Source organism: Phocoena phocoena, chromosome 1 (genome assembly GCF_963924675.1).
Source record: "Phocoena phocoena chromosome 1, mPhoPho1.1, whole genome shotgun sequence".
Taxonomy (NCBI): domain Eukaryota; kingdom Metazoa; phylum Chordata; class Mammalia; order Artiodactyla; family Phocoenidae; genus Phocoena; species Phocoena phocoena.
The window spans coordinates 57,760,877-57,782,462 of NC_089219.1; the positions used below are offsets into that span (position 1 = coordinate 57,760,877).

General features: G+C 34.9%; 1 protein-coding gene across 1 annotated transcript in view; it reads right to left on the minus strand.

Annotated features, from left to right (window-relative positions):
• The window catches only part of DNAI4 (dynein axonemal intermediate chain 4), a 94,293-nt gene that overhangs the window by 20,497 nt on the left and 52,210 nt on the right, over positions 1-21,586 (minus strand). The window contains 2 exon segments of the mRNA XM_065890122.1: positions 1,902-2,096; positions 18,926-19,081. Coding sequence (XP_065746194.1) covers positions 1,902-2,096; positions 18,926-19,081 — 351 coding nt within the window.

Genomic DNA, 21,586 nt, shown 5'->3' on the forward strand with positions numbered 1-21,586 from the left:
TGCACAAAGAACTTGACCAAATATTACACAGAAGAAGATATACAAATGACAAAAAAAGTTATTGAAAAGATTGCCAACGGCAGGCATTATCAAGAATGCGGGGCTTCCCTAGTGGCAGTGGTTAAGAATCTACCCGCCAATGTAGGGGACACGGGTTCAAGCCCTGGTCCGGGAAGGTCCCACATGCCGCCGAGCAACTAAGCCCATTCACCACAACTACTGAGCCTGCACTCTACAGTCTGTCAGCCACAACTACTGAGCCCGTGTACCACAACTACGGAAGCCCACGTGCCTAGAGCCCATGCTCTGCAACAAGAGAAGCCACCGCAATGAGAAGACCGCGCACTGCAATGAAGAGTAGCCCCCGTTCAGCAATGAAGACCTACCGCAGCCAAAAAAAAAAAAAAAGAAGGTGGAGCAACTCCTGTATATTTCTTGTGGGATTGTAATATGGTACAAATAATCTGGAAAGGTATTTTGCAGTTATACATACATCTATCCAAAGACCCAATAATTCCATTTCTAGGTATTTATCTAAGATAAATTAAAACATATATCCACAAAAAGAAACACAAAAATGGTCATAGCAGCTTTATTCACAACAGCTCAAAGATGTACGGGTGTCCATCAGCAGGTGAATGAATATACAAATTATTATGGTATATTCATAAAAAGGAGTAGTACTCAGGAAAAAAAATGAACTACTATACATATCAATGTACAAAAAATGAACTACTATACATATCAATGTAGATGAATCTCAAAAACATTATGTTAAGTAAAAGAAGCCAGACACAAAAGAATACTTACTATACGAACCCACTTATATGAGATACCAAAACAATTTCTCTATAGTGATAGAAATCAGCTTAATGCCTGTCTATAAGGGTGTACATTTTAACTGGAAAACAGCAGAAGGGAACTTTTGGGGTTGGTAAATATATTTTCTGTCTTGATTACAGTATTAGTTATATAGGCTTATACATTCTTAAATATATCAAATTATGCAGTTAAAATATATGTACTTTATTATATGTAAATCTTACCTCATTAAAAAATTTCCTACTATATTTCTATTTCTTAGATATATTTAAAGAAGTGATCTACCACCAGTTTTGTTTTTAAAACATCAAAATTTACAGTACTCAGTAAAATTTTAATCTTATAACTCTAATTATGGGACGAAAAATTTATATATATGATAAAAATTTTAAAACATCAACCTAATGTGAGATAAGAAACATAGTTTTTCAATATTCTTAGAGGTAAGTAAGCAAAAAGGTTTACATCCATTTGTCACACATGCAATTTTGTAACCTAATTTTTTGATGTAGAAGATCAGTTTTGACTTGAAGGATCAAGAAAGATTTCTTAAAGGAGGTGGCCCTAAGCCATACTTGAAAGCTAGGCATTGAAATTGAAAAGTTGAATTAGATAATCTCTCAAATCCTACAAAATATTTTGTGAATCTGTGAGATGGGATTTGTAGCAATAAGAGTATGTAATAAAATTAGGGAGAGGTAATAAAAGCTAGAACCTGGAAAGTATAAATGGCAATGGAAAGGTGGGTCTGATTATGAGAGAATAATTCAATGAGGGGACAACGGAGAGGAAAGGGCCAAAGGTAAAAGTCTACACCTTTTTCTTTCAGGTTCCTGGTCTGGACTCTCTTGCTACTCATATGTTTAGTGCTGTAAACTATATAAAAATGTCTTCTGATCAGTGATAACTCAGTCTAGATATTGCATTTAGAAATAATAACATCATTTGATTTTTTAAATTATTTGAGCTTAACTAAAAGTGATTATTTTTAAATACCTTTTTTAAAGTACAAAATCGTTATTTCAAAACAACACCATGTTTTTTTACAAAAGATTTTTAGTATATAATGTATTAAATACCTTTTAAAACAGGAAGCTGACGATAAGCTGCAAGTTTTGGCTGAAATATATTTTCCATTATAACTCGTTCCATAAAAAATAAGTCCTGTTGGAACTTATCAGATTTCAATACTGCCTCTGAGTTGTCTTCTTCTTCATCATGGACTTTAGCCAGAATTACATTTTCAATATCCATTAGAGAACTACATTCACTAACTGTAAAATACAAATATGATGCAATGCTAAAATAATTCAAATAATATTAGCTGGTTTGTACATTCTAAAGATTTAAGAAATGACATTTTGCCACCACTATTTGTTTTCCTCCAGTATTTAACAACTTCAATACACATTTATTGAACATCTTTTACAAACCAAGCACATACAAGATATACGTAAATTATCTCATTTTGGAATTCTTAACCACTCAAAAAATGTGTGTTTTCCAGAAAATAAGCAATGATAACTCATAAGGTAATTTGTATCTCTATATATTTTTATTCAAACTGAAATAAAATTATTAGCAGTCTTCAGATAAAGGTTTGATTTGATTATTGCTTTATAGGAACAATAGATTAATTTTTATTGATTTTATTTTTATTGATGCTATAACAAATTACCAAAAACTTAGTGGACTAAAACCATACAAATGTATTATCTTAGAGTTCTGTAGGTTAGAGGTCTGACTCAGGTCTCACTGGGCTAAAACAAAAAAGTTAATAGGGTTATGTTCCTTTCTGAAGGCTCTAGAGGAGAATTCATTTCTTTGCCTTTTCCCACTTCTAGAGGCCACCAGCAACCCTTCCTCTATCTTCAAGAGACAGCAATATTGCATCTCTCTGATAGTCTCCTGTCATTACATTTCTCTCTGACCAGAACTGGAAAAAGTGCTCCAATTTTAAGTACCCATGTGATTAGTTTGCGTCCACTCCAGTAACCCAGGATAACCTCCTTCTCTGAAGATCCTTAATGTAATCACATCTGGAAAGTCTCTTTTGTCATGTAAGGTAATTTATTCACAGGTTCCAGAGATTGGGATGTGTATATATTTGGGGAATGATTATTCTGCCTACCACATTACTTAGTAAAAAAACAGAATGAAGGGGAATCCTGCATCCATGAAGATGGAGTAGACACTTTTTCTTATTCCTTTTCTAAGTACAACTAAAAACCCTGGACATCATATATAAAACAAACATAGGAAGCCTTTGAAAACTTTGATAAAAGGAGGCAAAGCAACAAGAGAGCTCAGGAAACAAGGAATGACACAGTGGTGAGTTCCCTGGATTCTTTATTGCTACATATACTCCAGACAAACCTCCTCTCTCTAGCCAAAAGACCAGGAAAAGAAAAACCTTGCAAGAGAAAAAAAAAAAAAAAACTTTTAGAATATAACCATTCCACTCCAGACAAAAACACAGAGAAAAAATTGTAGCCCCACCCATTCCACAAATTCCACTAGCAAAGTGGGGAGCCTAGACTTCCATCCTTGCCAGGCTCTAATAAGGCATCCCAATCTCCTAGTCTTCCAGTGGGAGTGGTGTCAGAAAAGGATCAGTAAGGAGCCAGGACTTTCAATCCTAACAAAAATAATAACTGTGCTGCCCTTTCTGCAATGTCAGTGGAGACCAGTTGGGGAACATGGAATTCCACACCTATCTGGCAGTAACAAGATGTCCCTTCTTCTCCTCAATAGAATAGTCAGAGTTGGACTGGTAGAGTCAGAACTTACAGAACTGCCCCAAAGTAATAAAGCCAAGTCCCAATCCATGGTGTCAGGGAGTGGTAATGAGGTGCTCCTATCCCTCCCAGTCATACAGGTATCAATGGAAATCAGAGCTCCCCACCTGTCCCTGCAAAACAGTAATGAGGAGATGATCCCCTCCCTCACTGTAATTGAAGGTCAAGTGGAGAACATGGATTTCTACAAAACCCCACTTCTACTCCCACCTGGCAGTAATGGAGCAGTAAATTCCCCTGTCAAAATAGTGTCAAACAAAGCCTGCTAAAAAGGAAGGTTTAGAGAAGATCCAGTTCTCATGACATAATGCCCAAAATTTCTAAATTTCAACTGAAAGTCACTCATCATAAAAAGACCCAAGAAAATCTCAACCTAAATGAAACAAAGAAAAAACAAATAAAATCAATAGATGCCAACACTGAGATGACAGAGATATGTGAATTACCTGACAGTTTAAGGCAATCATCAAAAAAATGTTTCAAGCATTTATGAACACATTTGAAACAAATGGAATAATAGAAAGTATTATCAAAGAAATTAAAAATCTTAGTAAATCAATTCAAGAACCAAACGGAAATTTTAGAACTGAAAAATGAAATAATCAAAATTTTAAAATTCAATGGATGGGCTGAACAGCAAAATGAAGGGGACAGAGGAAAGAATTAGTGAATTTGAAGAGAGAACAATAGAAATTACCTAATCTGAAAAACAGAAAGAAAATAATCTGAAAAAAAAACCAAAAAAGAACAGAGGCTCAAAGGCCTGTGGGACTATAACAAGATATCTAACATTCATGTCATTGGGGAGAGCAGAAACAGGATGAGACTGAAAAATGTACTTGAAGAAATAATAGCTGAAAATTTCCAAAATTTAGCAAAGAATAATACACAGAATCAAGAAACTCAGTGAATTCCAAAGAAGATAAACCTAAAGAAATCCACACCAAGACATCATACTCAAATTTCTCAAAACTGAAAACAAAGTAAACAAAAATACAGAAAGCATTAAAGAAGAAATGATGTCTTATACATAGAGAGAAATAATTTGAATAACAGCAGATTTGTCATCAGAAACCATGGAGGCCAGAAGGAGGTGGCACACATATTCTAAGTGATGAGAGAAAATAACTTTCAACCAAGAATTCTATATCCACTAAAAATATTTTATAGGAATAAAGGTGAAATTAAGATATTCTCAGATGAAGAAATACTAAGAGAATTTGTTGCCAGTAGATCTTCCTTAAGAATGGCTAAAGGAGAATGGCTAAACAAGAAGGAAATTATTTTTGAAAAGAATTTTGGAATATCAGAGAGAAAAACAGAATGTGGAGAGTAAAAATATAGGTAAATACAATTTCCTTCTCTTCAGTTTTCTTAATTATGTTTGATGGTTGATATAAAAATTATAACTAGCTGATACAGTTCTAATGTTCAAATACTCCATTTAAATATTTAAAGGAAATATTTAGGGCAAACATATAAACAGGGGAGAGTGAAAAGATATAAAGGGGGGGGAAGATTTCTACTCTTAAACTGGTAAAATGTCAACACAAGTGGACTGCAATATGTAGAGCATCCACTAAGAAAAGCTCCACAAAGAGATAAACTCAGAAATACCATATATATATTAGAATGGAATTGTGAAAAAAAAAAAAAGAGTTACCAACAGGAAGACTGAAAGTGGGGGAATGGAAAAAGGTATTCCATTCAAATAGAAATTAAAAGAAAGCTGGACTAACTATACTTATATCAGACAAAATAGACTTTAAAACAAAGACTATTACAAGATACAGAGAAGGGTATAATATAATGATAAAGGGATCATCCCAACAAAAAGGAAAACACTTGTAAATATATATATACACTCAACATAAGGACATTTAACTACATAAAGCAAATACAAATACACATAAAGGGAAAGATTTTATAATAATTTAACAAGAATTATTATAATTGTAGAATAATATAACAATAATACATAATTGTATAATAATAGAAAGGGACGTTTACACCCCACTTACATCAATGGACAGATGATCCAGACAGAAAATCAAAAGGAAACATTTGGCTTATACAACACATCAGACCAGATTGTTTAATAGGTATACAAAACATTCATCAAAAAAACAGCAGGATACACATTCTTTTCAAGTTCACATTGAATATTCTCCAGGGTAGATCATATGTTAGTCCATGTACAGGTTTCAGTAAATTTAAGAAGACTGAAATCATATTAAGCATCTTTTCTGGCCACAAAGGTATGAGACAAGAAGTCAACTACAAGAAGAACCTGGAAACACAAACATGTGGAGTCTAAACAACATGCTAGAAAACAACAAATGAGTTACTGAAGAAATCAGAGAGAAAATCAAAAAATACCTCGAGATAAATGAAAGTGGAAATACAACATTGCAAAATCTATGGGATGCAACAAAAGCAGTTCTCTGAGGAAAGTTTATAGTGATACAAGTCTATCTCAGGAAACAAGAAAAATCTCACACAATTTAAAATTACACCTACAGGAACTAGAGAAAGAAGAACCAACACCCTCACACAGTTACTAAAAGGAAGGAAATAATAAAGATCAGAGCAGAAATAAATGAAATAGGCACTAAAAAACAATAGAAAAAAATCAATGAAACTAAGAGCTGGTTCTTTGAAAAAATAAACAAAATTGATAAACCTTTAGCCAGACTTTTCAAGAAGGAAAAAGGGCTCAAATAAATAAAATCAGAAATGAAAGAGGAAAAGTTACAACCAACACTACAGAAATATAAAGTATTATAAGAGATTATTATGAACAATTACATGCAAACAAATTGGACAGCCAATTTGTTGTTTAGAAGAAATGGATAAAGTCCTATAAATACACAACCTACAAAGACTTATCATAATAAAATAGAAAATCTGAACTAACAGATGACTAGTAAGGAGATTCACTAATGAAAAACCTCCCAACAAACAAAAGTCCAAGACCAGACAGCTTCACTGGTGAATTCTACCAAATACTTAAAGAAGGATTATTACCTATTCTTCTCAAATTATTCCAAAAGATTGAAGAGGGAACACATCCAAATACATTCTATAAGGCCAACATACATACCAAAATCAAAGACAGTAAAAACAAAAAGAAAACAATAGGTCAACATCCCAGATAAACATAGATGCAAAAATCCTCAACAAAATATTAACAAACAAAATTCAACAATACATTAAAAGGATCATACACCATAATCAAGTGGGATTTATCCCAGGCATGCAAAGATGGCTCAATATCTGCAACTCAGTCAACATGATACACCACATTAACAAAACAAAGGATAAAAATCATATGATCATTACAATAAATGCAGAAAAAAGTTTTGATAAAAGTTAACATCAGTTTATGATAAAAACTGTCAACAAAGTGGTAATAGAGGGAACATACTTCAACATAATAAAAGCCATATATGACAAACCCACAGCTAATATCATACTCAAAGTGAAAAGCTGAAAGCATTGCCTTTAAGATCAGGAAAAAGACAAAGTTGTCCACTCTTACCACTATTATTTAACGTAGTATTAGAGAGACCTTCAAGATGGCAGAGGAGTAAGACGTGGAGATTCCCTTCCTCCCCACAAATACATCAGAAATACATCTACATGTGGGACAACTCCTGCAGAACACCTACTGAATGCTGGCAGAAGACCTCAGACCTCCCAAAAGGCAAGAAACTCCCCCACATACTCGGGGAGGGCAAAAGAAAAAAGAATAAACAGAGACAAAAGGATAGGGATGGGACCTGCACATCTAGGAGGGAGCTGTGAAGGAGGAAAAGTTTCCACACACTACGAAGCCCCTTCACTGGTGGAGACGGGGTGGCGTGGGGAAGCTTCAGAGCCATGGAGGAGAGCACAGCAACAGGGGTGTGGAGGGCAAAGCGGAGAGATTCCCGCACAGAGGATCGGTGCCGACCAGCACTCACCAGCCGGAAAGGCTTGTCTGCTCACCCGCCTGGGCGGGCGGGGCTGGGAGCTGAGGCTCGGGCTTGGGAGGTCAGATCCCAGGGAGAGGAATGGGGTTGGCGGCATGAACACAGCCTGAAGGGGGCTAGTGCACCACGGCTAGCCGGGAGGGAGTCTGGGGAAAAGTCTGGAACTGCCTAAGAGGCAAGAGACCATTGTTTCAGGGTGTATGAGGAGAGGTGATTCAGAGCACCACCTAAATGAGCTCCAGAGACAGGCGCGAGCTGTGGCTATCAGCACGAACACCAAAGATGGGGATAAAATGCTAAGGCTGCTTCTGCAGCCACCAAGAAGCCTGTGTGCAAGCACAGGTCACTATCCACACCTCCCCTGCCGGGAGCCTGTGCACCCTGCCACTGCCAGGGGCCCATGATCCAGGGACAACATTCCTGGGAGAACACAGAGTACACCTCAGGCTGTTGCAACGTCATGCCAGCCTCTGCCACCGCAGGCTCGCCCCACATTCCATACCCGTCTCCCCCCTCAGCCTGAGTGAGCCAGAGCCCCCTAATCAGCTGCTACTTTAACCCCATCCTGTCTGAGAGAAGAAAAGACGCCATCAGGAGAACTACACGCAGAGGCAGGGACAATTCCAAAGCTGAACCGCAGGAGCTGTGCGAACAAAGAAGAGAAAGGGAAATCTCTCCCAGCAGCTTCAGGAGCAGCGGATTAAATCTCCAGAATCAACTTGATGTACCCTGCATCTCTGGAATACCTGAAGAGATAATGAATCATCCCAAAATTGAGGCAGTGGACTTTGGGAGTAACTGTAGACTTGGGGTTTGCTTTCTTCTGCATCAATTTGTTTCTGATTTTATGTTTATCTTAGTTTAGTATTTAGAGTTTATTATCATTGGTAGACTTGTTTATTGATTTGGTTGCTCTCTTTTTTGTTTTCTTATACATAGATATATAGATATTTTTTTCCTTTTTCTCTTTTTGTGAGTGTGTATGTGTATGCTTCTTTGTGTAATTTTGTCTGTATAGCTTTCCTTTTACCATTTGCCCTAGGGTTCTGTCTGTCTCTTTTTTTTGTTCGTTTGTTTGTTTAGTATAGTTTGTTTAGTATAGTATGTTATCATTGGTGGATTTGTTTTTTGCTTTGATTGCTCTCCTTTATCTTTCCTTTTTTCTTCTTTTTTGTATTACTTTCTAATTTTTTTATTTTTAATAATTAAAAAAATTATTTTAATAACTTTATTTTATTTTTTTCTTTCATTTTTTTCTCCCTTTTCTTCTGAGCCATGTGGCTGACAGGGTCTTGGTGCTCTGTTCAGGTGTCAGGCCTGTACCTCTGAGGTGGAAGAGCCGAGTTCAGGACACTGGTCCACAGGAGACCTCCCAGCTCCACATAATATCAAACAGCGAAAGCTCTCCCAGAGATCTCCAACTCAGCTATAAGATCCAGATCCACTCAACAACAAGCAAGCTACAGTGCTGAAAACCCTATACCAAGCAACTAGCAAGACAAGAACACAACCCCACCCATTAGCAGAGAGGCAGCCTAAAATCAAAATAAGGTCACAGACACCCCAAAACACACCAGCGGTCGTGATCCTGCCCACCAGAAAGACAAGATCCAGCCTCATCCACCATAACACAGGCACCAGTCCCCTCCACCAGGAAGCCTACACAACCCACTGAACCAACCATACCCACTGGGGGCAGACACCAAAAACAATGGGAAATACGAACTTGCAGCCTGCAAAAAGGAGACCCCAAACACAGTAAGTTAAGCAAAATGAGAAGACAGAGAAATAACAGCAGATGAAAGAGCAAGATAAAAACCCATCAGACCAAACAAATGAAAAAGAAATCGGCAGTCTACCTCAAAACGAATTCAGAATAATGATAGTAAAGATGATCCAAAATCTGGGAAATAGAATGGAGAAAATACAAGAAATGTTTAACAAGGGCCTAGAAGAACTATAGAGCAAACAATGATCAACAACACAATAAATGAAATTAAAATTTCTCTAGAAGGAATCAAGAGCAGAATAACTGAGGCAGAAGAACAGATAAGTGACCCAAAAGATAAAATAGTGGAAAACACTACTGCAGAGCAGAATAAAGAAAAAAGAATGAAAAGAATTGAGAACAGTCTCAGAGACCTCTGGGACAACACTAAATGCACCAACATTCAAACTATAGGGGTCCCAGAAGAAAAAGAGAAAAAGAAAGGATCTGAGAAAATATTTGAAGAGATTATAGTTGAAATCTCTAATATGGGAAAGGAAATAGTCAATCAAGTCCAGGAAGCACAGAGAGTCCCATACAGGATAAATCCAAGGAGAAACACGCCAAGACACAAATTAATCAAGCTTTCAAAAATTAAATACAAAGAAAAAATATTAAAGGCAGCAAGGGAAAAACAACAAATAACATACAAGGGAATCCCCATAAAGTTAACAGCTGAACTTTCAGCAGAAACTCTGCATGCCAGAAGGGAATGGCAGGACATATTTAAAGTGATGAAACAGAAAAAACCTACACCCAAGATTACTCTACTCAGCAAGGATCTCATTAACATTTGATGCAGAAATTAAAACCTTTACAGACAAGCAAATGCTAAGAGAATTCAGCACCACCAAACCACCTTTAAAACAGATGCTAAAGGAACCTCTCTAGGCAGGAAACATGAAAGAAGGAAAAGACCTATAATAACAAACCCAAGACAATTAAGAAAATGGTAATAGGAACATACAGATTGATAAGTACCTTAAATGTAAACAGATTAAATGCTCCAACCAAAAAATATAGGCTGGCTGAATGGATACAAAAACAAGACTCATATGTATGTTGTCTACAAGAGACCCACTTCAGACCTAGGGACACATACAGACTGAAAGTTAGGGGATAGAAAAAGATATTCCATGCAAATGGAAATCAAAAGAAAGCTGGAGTAGCAATTCTCATATCATACAAAATAGACTTCAAAATAAAGACTATTACAAGAGACAAAGAAGGACATTACATAATGATCAAGGGATCAATCCAAGAAGAAGATAAAACAATTATAAGTATTTATGCACAAAGCATAGGAGCACCTCAATACATAATGCAAATGCTAACAGCCAAAAAAGGGGAATCGACAGTGACACAATCATAGCAGGAGACTTTAACACCCCACTTTCACCAATGGACAGATCAGCCAAAATGAAAATAAATAAGGAAACACAAGCTTTAAATGATACATTAAACAAGATGGACTTAATTGATATTTATATGACAATCCATCCAAAGAAAACAGAATACACTTTCTTCTCAAGGGCTCATGGAACATCCTCCAGGATAGATCATATCTTGGGACACAAAGCAAGTCTTGGTAAATCTAAGAAAATTTAAATTGTATCAAGCATCTTTTCTGACTGCAGCCCTATGAGACTAGATATCAGTTACAGGAGAAAATCTGTAAAAAATACAAAAACATGGAGGCTAAACAATACACTACTAAATAACCAAGAGCTCACTTAAAAAATTAAAGAGGAATCAAAAAATACCTTGAAACAAATGATAATGAAAACACGATGACCCAAAACCTATGGGATGCAGCAAAAGCAGTTCTATGAGGGAAGTTTATAGCAGTACAATCTTATCTCAAGAAACAAGAAACATCTCAAATAAACAACCTAAACTTACACCTAAAGCAATTAGAGAAAGAAGAACAAAAAAACCCAAAGTTAACAGAAGAAAGGGAATCATGAAGATCAGATCAGAAATAAATGAAAAAGAAATGAAGGAAACAATAGCACAGATCAATGAAACTAAAAGCTGGTTCCTTGAGAAGATAAACAAGATTGATAAAGCATCAGCCAGAGTCATCAAGAAAAAAAGGGAGAAAACCCAAATAAATGGAATTAGCAATTAAAAAGGAGGAGTAACAACTGACACTGCAGAAATACAAAGGATTATGAGAGATTGCTACAAGCCACTATATGCCAATAAAATGGACATCCTGGAAGAAATGGCCAAATTCTTAGAAAAGCACAAGCTTCTGAGACTGAACCAGGAAGAAATAGAAAATATAAACAGATCAATCACAAGCACTGAAATTGAGACTTTGATTAAAAACCTTCCAACAAACAGAAGCCCAGGACCAGATGGCTTCACAGGCAAATTCTATCAAACATTTAGAGAAGAGCTAACACCTATCCTTCTCAAACTCTTCCAAAATATAGCAGAGGGAGGAACACACCTAAATTCATTTTATGAGGCCACCATCACCCTGATACCAAAACCAGACAAAGATGTCACAAAGAAAGAAAGCTATAGGCCAATATCACTGATGCAAATATCCTCAACAAAACACTATCAAACAGAATCCAACAGCACATTAAAAGGATCATACACCATGATCAAGTGCGGTTTATCCCAGGAATGCAAGAATTCTTCAATATATGCAAATCAATCAATGTGATACACCATATTAACAAACTGAAGGAAAAAAACCATATGATCATCTCAATAGATGCAGAAAAAGCTTTCGACTAAATTCAACAACCATTTATGATAAAAACCCTCCAGAAAGTAGGCACAGAGGGAACTTACCTCAACATAATAAAGGTCATATATGACAAACCCACAACCAACATCATTCTCAATGGCGAAAAACTGAAACCATTTCTACTAAGATCAGGAACAAGACAAGTTTTCCCACTCTCACCAGCATTATTCAACACAGTTTGGAAAGTTTTAGACACAGCAATCAGAGAAGAAAAAGAAATAAAAGGAATCCAAATTGGAAAACAAGAAGTAAAGCGGTCACTGTTTGCAGATGACATGATATTATACATAGAGAATCCTAGAGATGCTACCAGAAAACTACTAGAGCTAATCAATGAATTTGTAAAGTAGCAGGATACAAACTTAATGCACAGAAATCTCTTGCATTCCTATACACTATTAATGAAATATCTGAAAGAGAAATCAAGGAAATACTTCCATTTACCACTGCAACAAAAAGAATAAAATACCTAGGAAGAAACCTACCTAAGGAGACAAAAGACCTATATGCAGAAAACTATAAGACACTAAAGAAAGAAATTAAAGATGATACAAACAGATGGAGAGATATACCATGTTCCTGGATTGGAAGAATCAACATAGTGAAAATGACTATCCTATCCAAAGCAATCTACAGATTCAATGCAATCCCTATCAAACTACCAATGGCATTTTTCACAGAACTGGAACAAAAAATTTCACTATTTGTATGAAAACACAAAAGACCCCGAATAGCCAAAGCAATCTAGAGAAAGAAAAACGGAGCTGGAGGAATCAGGCTCCCTGACTTCAGACTATACTACAAAGATGCAGTAATCAAGACAGTATGGTACTGGCACAAAAACAGAAATATAGATCAATGGAACAGGATAGAAAGCCCAGAAATAAAGCCAGACACATATGGGTTATCAAACCCATAGCTTTGATAAAAGAGGTAAGAATATACAATGGAGAAAAGACAGCCTCTTCAATAAGCAGTGCTAGGAAAACTTTGGATCTGCCACCTCAGGCAAGGGCAGCAAAAGCAAAAATAAACAAATGGGACTACATCAATTTCAAAAGCTTTTGCACAGAAAAGCACACTATCAACAAAATGAAAAGGCAATCTACCGAACAAGAGAAGACATTTACAAATCATGTATCTGATAAGGGGTTAATATCCAAAATATATAAAGAACACATACATCTCAATATCAAGAAACCAAATAATCAGATTAGAAAATGGGCAGAGGACCTAAGTAGGTATTTTTCCAAAGAAGACCTACAGATGGCCAACAGACACATGAAAAGATGCTCAACGTCACTAATGATCAGGGAAATGCAAATCAAAACTACAATGAGATATCACATGAAACCTATCAGAATGGCTAACATCAAAAAGACAATAATGACTTCCCTGGTGGCACAGTGGTTAAGAATCCACCTGCCAATGCAGGGGACACGGGTCTGATCCCTTGTCCAGGAGGATCTCACGTTCCGCAAAGCAACTAAGCCCATGAGCCACAACCACTGAGCCCACATGCTGCAACTGCTGAAGCCCACACACCTAGAGCCCGTGCTCCACAACAAGACAGGCCACAACAAAGAAAAGCCCGTGCACCGCAACGAAGAGTAGCTCCCACTCGCTGGAACTAGAGAAAGCCTTCATGTAGCAACTAAGACCCAACGCAGCCAAAAAGAAAAAAAAAAAAGAAAGAAAAGACAATAAATAACAAGTGTCAGCAAGGATGTAGAGAAAAAAGAACCCTCCTGCACTGTTGGTGGGAATGTAAATTGGTACAGACACTATGCAAAACAGTATGAAGATTCCTCAAAAAATTAAAAATAGAATTACCATATGATCCAACAATTCCACTGCCTGGTATATATCTGAAGAAAATGAAAACATTAATTTGAAAAGATACATGCACTCCAATATTCATAGCAGCATTACTTACAATAGCAAAGATATGGAAACAACCTAAGTTTTCATTGATAGGTAAATGGATAAAGAAGATATGGTATATATATAATGGAATAATACCAAACCATAGAAAAGAATGAAATCTTGCCACTTGCAACAACATGGATGAATATAGAGGGCATTTTCCTAAGTGAAATAAGTGAGAGAAAGACAAATATTGTATGATTTCACTTACATGTAGAATCAAGAAACCAAAATAAGTAAACAACAAAAACCAGAAACAGACATAGATACAGAGAACAAACAGGGGGTTGCAGAGGAAATGACTGTGGGTGGTTGGGTGAAACAGGTAAAAGGGATTAAGAGGTACAAACTTCCAGTTATAAAATAAGTCACAAGGAAGTAATATACAGCATAAGGAATATAGCTTATAATCCTGTAATAACTTTGTATGATGACAGGTGGTTACTGAACATATCCTGGTGATTATTTCATAATGTATTTAAATGTTGAATCAGTATGTTGTAAAACAGAACCTTATATAATATTATATCCATTATATGTCAATAAATTTTAAAAAGAATAGCTAAAAATCCAAAAAAAGTAACAATATCAAATATTGCCAAGAATGAGAGCAACAGGAATACTCATTCATTGCTTGTGGCAATGCAAAATGGTACAACCACTTTTGAGGACAGTTTCATAGTTTCTTAAGCTAAGCATACGCTCACTATATGATCCAGCAATCATACTGCTAGGTATTTACCCAAATGAGTTGAAAACTTATATCCACACAAAAACCAACACATGAATGTTTATAGCTGCTTTATTTATAATCGCCAAAAACTAGAAGCAACCAAAATATCTTTCAATAAAGTAATAGATAAACAAACAGTGGTACATCCATATAATGTAATATTATTCAGTGATAAAAATAAATGAGCTGTCATGATAAGACATAGGGAAATCTTAAATGCATATTGTTTAGTGAAAGCAGCCAGTCTGAAAAGGCTGTATATTATACAATTCCAACTATATGATATTTTGGAAAAGGCAAAAATACAGAGACAATAAAAAGATCAGTGGTGGCCAGGGGTATAGGGAAGAAGGAATGGTAGAATAGGTGGAGCACAGGAGAAATTTAGGTCAGTGAAATTATTCCATGTAAAACTGTAATAGTGGAAATATGTCATTATGCATTTGTCAAAACTCATAGAACAGTACAGCACAAGGATTAAACTATAATGTAAACTATGAATAATAATATATTAATATGGGTTTATGAATTGTAACAAATTTACTACATTAATGCAAGATGTTTGAAATAGGGGAAATTTTGTGTGGAGTTGGGACAGAGATGGAGTTGTATGAATCTCTCAGTACTATCTGCTCAACTTTTCTATAAACCTTTGCTTAAAATGCCTACTCATTTTTTAAAATCTAAAACCCTACTGCAAAAGAAAAAAAAAGCCTTTAAGAGAAAATAATTTTTCTCTGTGAACTGAGCTATGGCCTTATACACTTTCAAAAATGAAAACTATTGGCCTATTTTTCCCTTGAATATGATAACAGAGGTTAAAATATAACCCGTACATTCAAAATTTAAATGGAATAGAAATACTTCTTAAAGCAATATGGATCATATTTAACTTTCTTCTCTTTGTGTTTACATTACAAAATCTCGGCGTCAAAAAGGACCTTAGAGGTGACCTAGTCCTAGTTTTTATCTGAATTACTTTAATTCTCAATAAATCTGATCATTCGGCTCTGTTGCATACATTTTTCTATGTTTTATTTTCTCCCTTTTCCTAGTTCTGGGGTCTCCTATTCCACTAACTGGCTATCATAATAAAATAAAATTTATTTTCACTTTGTATTGTAGTTATTGAATATAATTATATTATCCCTTTTTGCTTTTAAAAGCACACCCATACACACATGAAATAAAAGACCCGCAATTTGAGACATTTTCCTTGTAGGACCTTCCACTAACACGTTTTTGTGGATCAATGGCTTTAATGGGGGTGGGATAATATGTTTTGAAGTCTCATGTAATTTTTAGTCTAAGATTGATTTTTTTCCTAGCAATTTTTGGAATCTTCTAAAAGCAAACCTACTGTATGGACATTAATACTTAAATAACAAAAAATAATGTTTCTTTAGTGGTTACTAATGATTCATTCTTCCCCTTCACTTTCCTCTGGGAAAATGAACTGGTGTTCATTATAAATAACTTTCAGTAAAATATGGATATAGTCTACATACCGTAAGTATCATTTAAAAAAACCAAAAAGATATAGGTAACACATCTAAAGTTTAGACGTTTTTAACATTAAACTTGAGAAACAATGATAGAGCAAGTTATAAGGTGATAAGTTCCATGAATCTCTATCTCTGAAGGGTATGTAGTCATTATAAATAAGGTCATTGTTTTCTGAAAATTATCAATTCTTTTTAAACTTGGCTTTTCAAAATATTTACTGATTTACTATTTTTAAATATTACATTTGTCTTTGGGTCAAAATTAGTGAGAGTAGAAATATTTGAGTTCAATTTATGAAAATTTACCAAAACTTTACAAAATTTTGCCAGGGTATAGTTAGTCTGAAGTAAAGACCATCCCTTAAATGTAGTAATATAATTCTAGAAGAAAAAGACTCAGAAGTTCAGAATATGGAGACAAAAATTATATAATCACAATATAATCAGAAGTGGAACTTAACAAACTTCTTATAACTGAACTTTGTAAAAATTCTTTCATAGCAGTATATCTGGAGAATTACAATTTTGTGTTGGTTTTAATTATAACATTTAATCTTAAAACTTAACATACTAAAAGCTAAATTTGTAATGCAGGATTTCCAAGCCTTGGTACTATTGACATTTTGGCCAGATAATTTTTTTTGTTGTGGGGCTGTTTGGTGAATTGACGAAATTTTAGCAGTATCCTTGGCATCTACCCAAAATGTCAACATAGACATGACAACCAAAAATGTCTCCAGATATTGCCAAGTGTCCCCTAGGAAAGGTAAAATTGTCCCCAATTAAAAGCCATTGTTGTTAACGTATCTCCATTTTATGTTGTCACAGAGCTTGCATATTTTATTTTTCTTACAAGTTATCTAACGTATAGAAAGAGAGAGAGAAAACTGTGGAACCTACATGTATGAAAAAGAGCTTAAGAGCAAGTAAAGAAGCGACAGAGAAAGATACGATCTTTGAAACTCTTGACAGGTATCCAAGAAAAAATAAAATTTTCAGTTCAAAGTTCAAGACTATGTGAAAGAGTAACAATGATATTTCTAAGTAAAAGTTGTATTTTTCATGTTCCACCAGAAAGAAAATATTGTAACTACTACAAAAGATTTGTTAAAAATGTCACATGAAAACATTCCAAAAAATCTTAAATAGCAAGACACTAATAAAAGAAATTTTAAAAGATACAAATAAATGGAAAGGTAGTCCATGCTCATGGATTGGAAGAATTAACATTGTTAAAATGTTCATGTGGGGCTTCCCTGGTGGCGCAGTGGCTGAGAGTGCGCCTGCCGATGCAGGGGACGCAGGTTCGTGCCCCAGTCCAGGAAGATCCCACATGCCACGGAGTGGCTGGGCCCGTGAGGCATGGCCGCTGAGCCTGCACGTCCGGGGCCTGTGCTCCTCAACAGGAGAGGCCACAACAGTGAGACGCCCACATACCGCAAAAAAAAAAAAAAAAAATGTTCATGTGACCCAAAGCAGTCTACAGATTCAATGCAATCCCTATCAAAATTCCAATGGCAGGTTTCACAGAACTAGAACAAATAATTCAGAAATTTATGTGGAACCACAAAAGACAGTGAATAGTCTAAGCAATCTTGAGAAAGAAGAACTAAGCTGGAGGTACACACTCTCTAATTTCAAACTATACTACAAAGCACTAGTAATCAGAACAGCATGGTATTGACATAAAAACAGACTCATAGATCAATGAAACAGAATAGAGGACACAGAAATAAATGCACACATATATTGTCAATTATTTATGACAAAGGAGCCAAGAATATACAATGGGGAAAGGATAGTCTCTTCAATAAATGGTGTGGGGAGAACTAGACAGCCACAAGCAAAAGAATGATACTAGATTACTATTTTACACCAAATGTAAAAATTAACTCAAAATGGATTAAAGACTTGAAACATAAGACCTGAAACCATAAATCTCCTAGAAGAAAACATAGACAATAAGCTTCTTGACATTGGTCTTGGCATTGATTTTTTAGATCTGACTCCAAAGCAAAAGCAACCAAAGCAAAAATAAACAAGTGGTACTACATCAAACTAAAAAGCTTCTGCATAGCAAAGGAAACCATCAATGAAATCAAAAGACAACCTACTGAATAGGAGAAAATATTTGCAAACCATATATCTGATAAGGGGTTAATCCAAAATATATAAAGAACTCAAAGAACTCAATAGCAAAAAAAAAAAAATCTGATTAAAAATGGACAGATAAGCAAAACAGACATTTTTTTCCAAATGGTACATGAGATGTTCAACATCACTAATTATCAGGGAAATGCAGGGTATTATGTTAAGTGAAATAAGTCAGAGAGAGAAAGACAAATACCATATGATTTCACTCATATGTGGAATGTAAAAAACAAAACAAAAACAAAATTCATAAATGCAGAGAACAGATTCATGGTTGTTAGAGGGGAAGGAGGTTGGGGGTAGGTGAAATGGGTAAAGGGGGTGGGTTAATTATATGGTGACAGATAGTAACTAGACATGGTGGTGATCACTTTGTAGTGTATACAAAGATTGAATTATATGTTGTACAGTTGAAACTAATATAATGTTATATACCAATTTTACCCCAATTTTTAAAAAACTGAAATAAATGAAATCTTACTTTTTTCTAAATTACTCCCTGGCATTCTTTGGTCCCAGTCTTTAGAAGGTATGCATGCTTTACTACTTGAATCAACTATAGATCTTTTTACTGGTAAAGATGAAAGCTCCATAGCATTATAAGAATCGTACAAATCCCAAGCAGTGGACATTATGCCTAAATAAAGAAACAGAAAGGTACAAAGTATTTTGAACCAAATTCTAATATTTTCGCTTATATATAATGAGTTATAGCAAAATCTAAGATAAGAAAATCTATTGTTCAGGGAAAAAATACTATTGTTTTCCAACAATGGCAGGAAGTAGATAACGATGAAAAAGAAATAAATCAAGAGGACACCTTAAGAGATCCTTAGCCATTACACTTTTAGCATCTACAAATACCTTAATGTTTTAGTAATAGCTGCAAATAATCCTCACCATCTATTCTGATCCCCACGCCTTCCTCTCTTTATCCCAAACTGGTGCCACATAATCTCATTAGTCTGTCGGTATAGGGCTGCCTTGATATGGTCCTGGACAATCATGTTATAATAAGGTTTTAAGGTGCTTTACTTAAGGTTAACATATAACATGCTATATTCTATAGTACTTTTTATTTGTAATATAATTCCATTTTTATCAAGTTAAATTTCCTATATACTTATGTGTAAAGATTGTACTTGGGAAAGTGACAGACTCTGTTCTCAGGAAATTTATAGACTAGTACGGTTATTACCTTCTCTTTTTAAATTTTTGTTTAATTTATCTACATTTAATCAAATTAGCAAATATAACAATGGCCTCCAAACAAAAATTGGTAATGTTATTTATCTTTAATATATAAAAATAAAAAGTGCCCAACCCCTTTTATTGCTGATATAACAATGAAATTCTCATATATAAATTATTTTATCAGTGACCATGTAATGATATATTCCTACATGCTAACCTTACTAAACTTTCAGTTAAAGTACAATGACTTAATAAAAAGTTATTTTCCCTGAAAGTCAAAACAGGATCTAGATCTAATAAATGCAACTACTTCATTGTTAGAACTTTTATTTTCATGATGTGGAATGAAGGAGCTCTGGTATTTAACAATTTTTTCAATTAGTAAGAATGTTAATTCACATCTCATAATAACATTTCTATCTTAATGAACTTATCTTGACAGTATGTAACAAAGTCATGCACAGAGTAAATAAATACCTAGTATATTTTGCTGAATTGAAAAGGGTAGAATTTCCATGGTCACAAAGTAAAAGACCTTAGAAAGAAATTATTTCTTTGAATTTTGAATTACCTAACCTTCTTTTTCTTCCGGTAACTAAAAGTTTAGTAAGTTGAGCATATAGAAATATATTGTTACATGGTCACTAATAAGATAATTGTTACATAAATAAATATACAAGTTATAAATGAGCAATGTAAGATGTTTTGGTGATTTAAAGTTGTTTCTTCTTTAAAGATAATAAATAACATTCATTGGTAATTTTAGTTTAGGTAACATCATTACATTTGTTCACTGGAATAAAAATTAACCTAAGAGACAGAAAACCTAAGAAACAGATATTATGTACATGCCATAATATCATGTACAAGGTAGAATAACAAATAATGAGTGTGACTTCCCAGTTTTATACTGTCATACACTATTAAAGAAATCTTACTTTAATTACTATCAGAAAAAAAAGTATTCCCTACTATATGTATGTTTTGAGCATTTCTGAGTGTACGATTGTGTAAAGCTGTTACAAGTTTTAAAACATTGTTTCTATCTACTAGTTTAATTCAGACTATAAAAGAGTAACAATTGGCCACATAACATTTATACAAAAATAATTTTGGGCTTCCCTGGTGGCGCAGTGTTTGAGAGTCTGCCTGCCAATGCAGGGGACACGGGTTCATGCCCCGGTCCGGGAAGATCCCACATGCCGCGGAGCGGCTGGGCCCGTGAGCCATGGCCGCTGAGCCTGCGCGTCCGGAGCCTGTGCTCCGCCATGGGACAGGCCACATCCGTGAGAGGACCGTGTAACGCAAAAAAAAAAAAAAAAAAAAAAAAAGGAGGAAAAATAATTTTATTTTAGCTGAGTAAAAAGACATGCTTACTGTAAAAGAAAAGGTAAGACTTACATTTCCATCACCTAGAAATAATAACTGCTAACATTTTCATACATGTCCTTCCAGACTGACATAAATATATATGTGTTTGTATATGAACAAATATAAATGCATATTTTTTAATAAAAACGAGCTCATATCACACATACTTTTTTAAAAGAATTTTTATTGTAGTATAATATACATAGAAAACAAACTGTCTTTATGAAATCTACCGAGTTTTAGGATTTAACTGTATTTTCAAAAGTTAGCCAGGAACACTAATACATTTATTGAATTATCTATTTTTTTGAAGTGACACTTCTGTAACAAATTATTGTATGTATACTGTTAGGTGGGAAAACTTTTCCTCAGTTTTTGTGAATCTTTACAGAGGCAACTTCAGCTAAATTGACATTTCTGGCTTCTCTATGTCCCTCATTCACTAATTGCCAGGGAAAGAGAAATGGCTAATCCTATAGGAGAGTTTAGGAGAAGGAATTGCAGCTCAGCCACTTCTGGATTCTTTTGTTAAGCCTCCTCACTTGCAAAAAGCATGCATTCTGGTCTGTTCTCACCC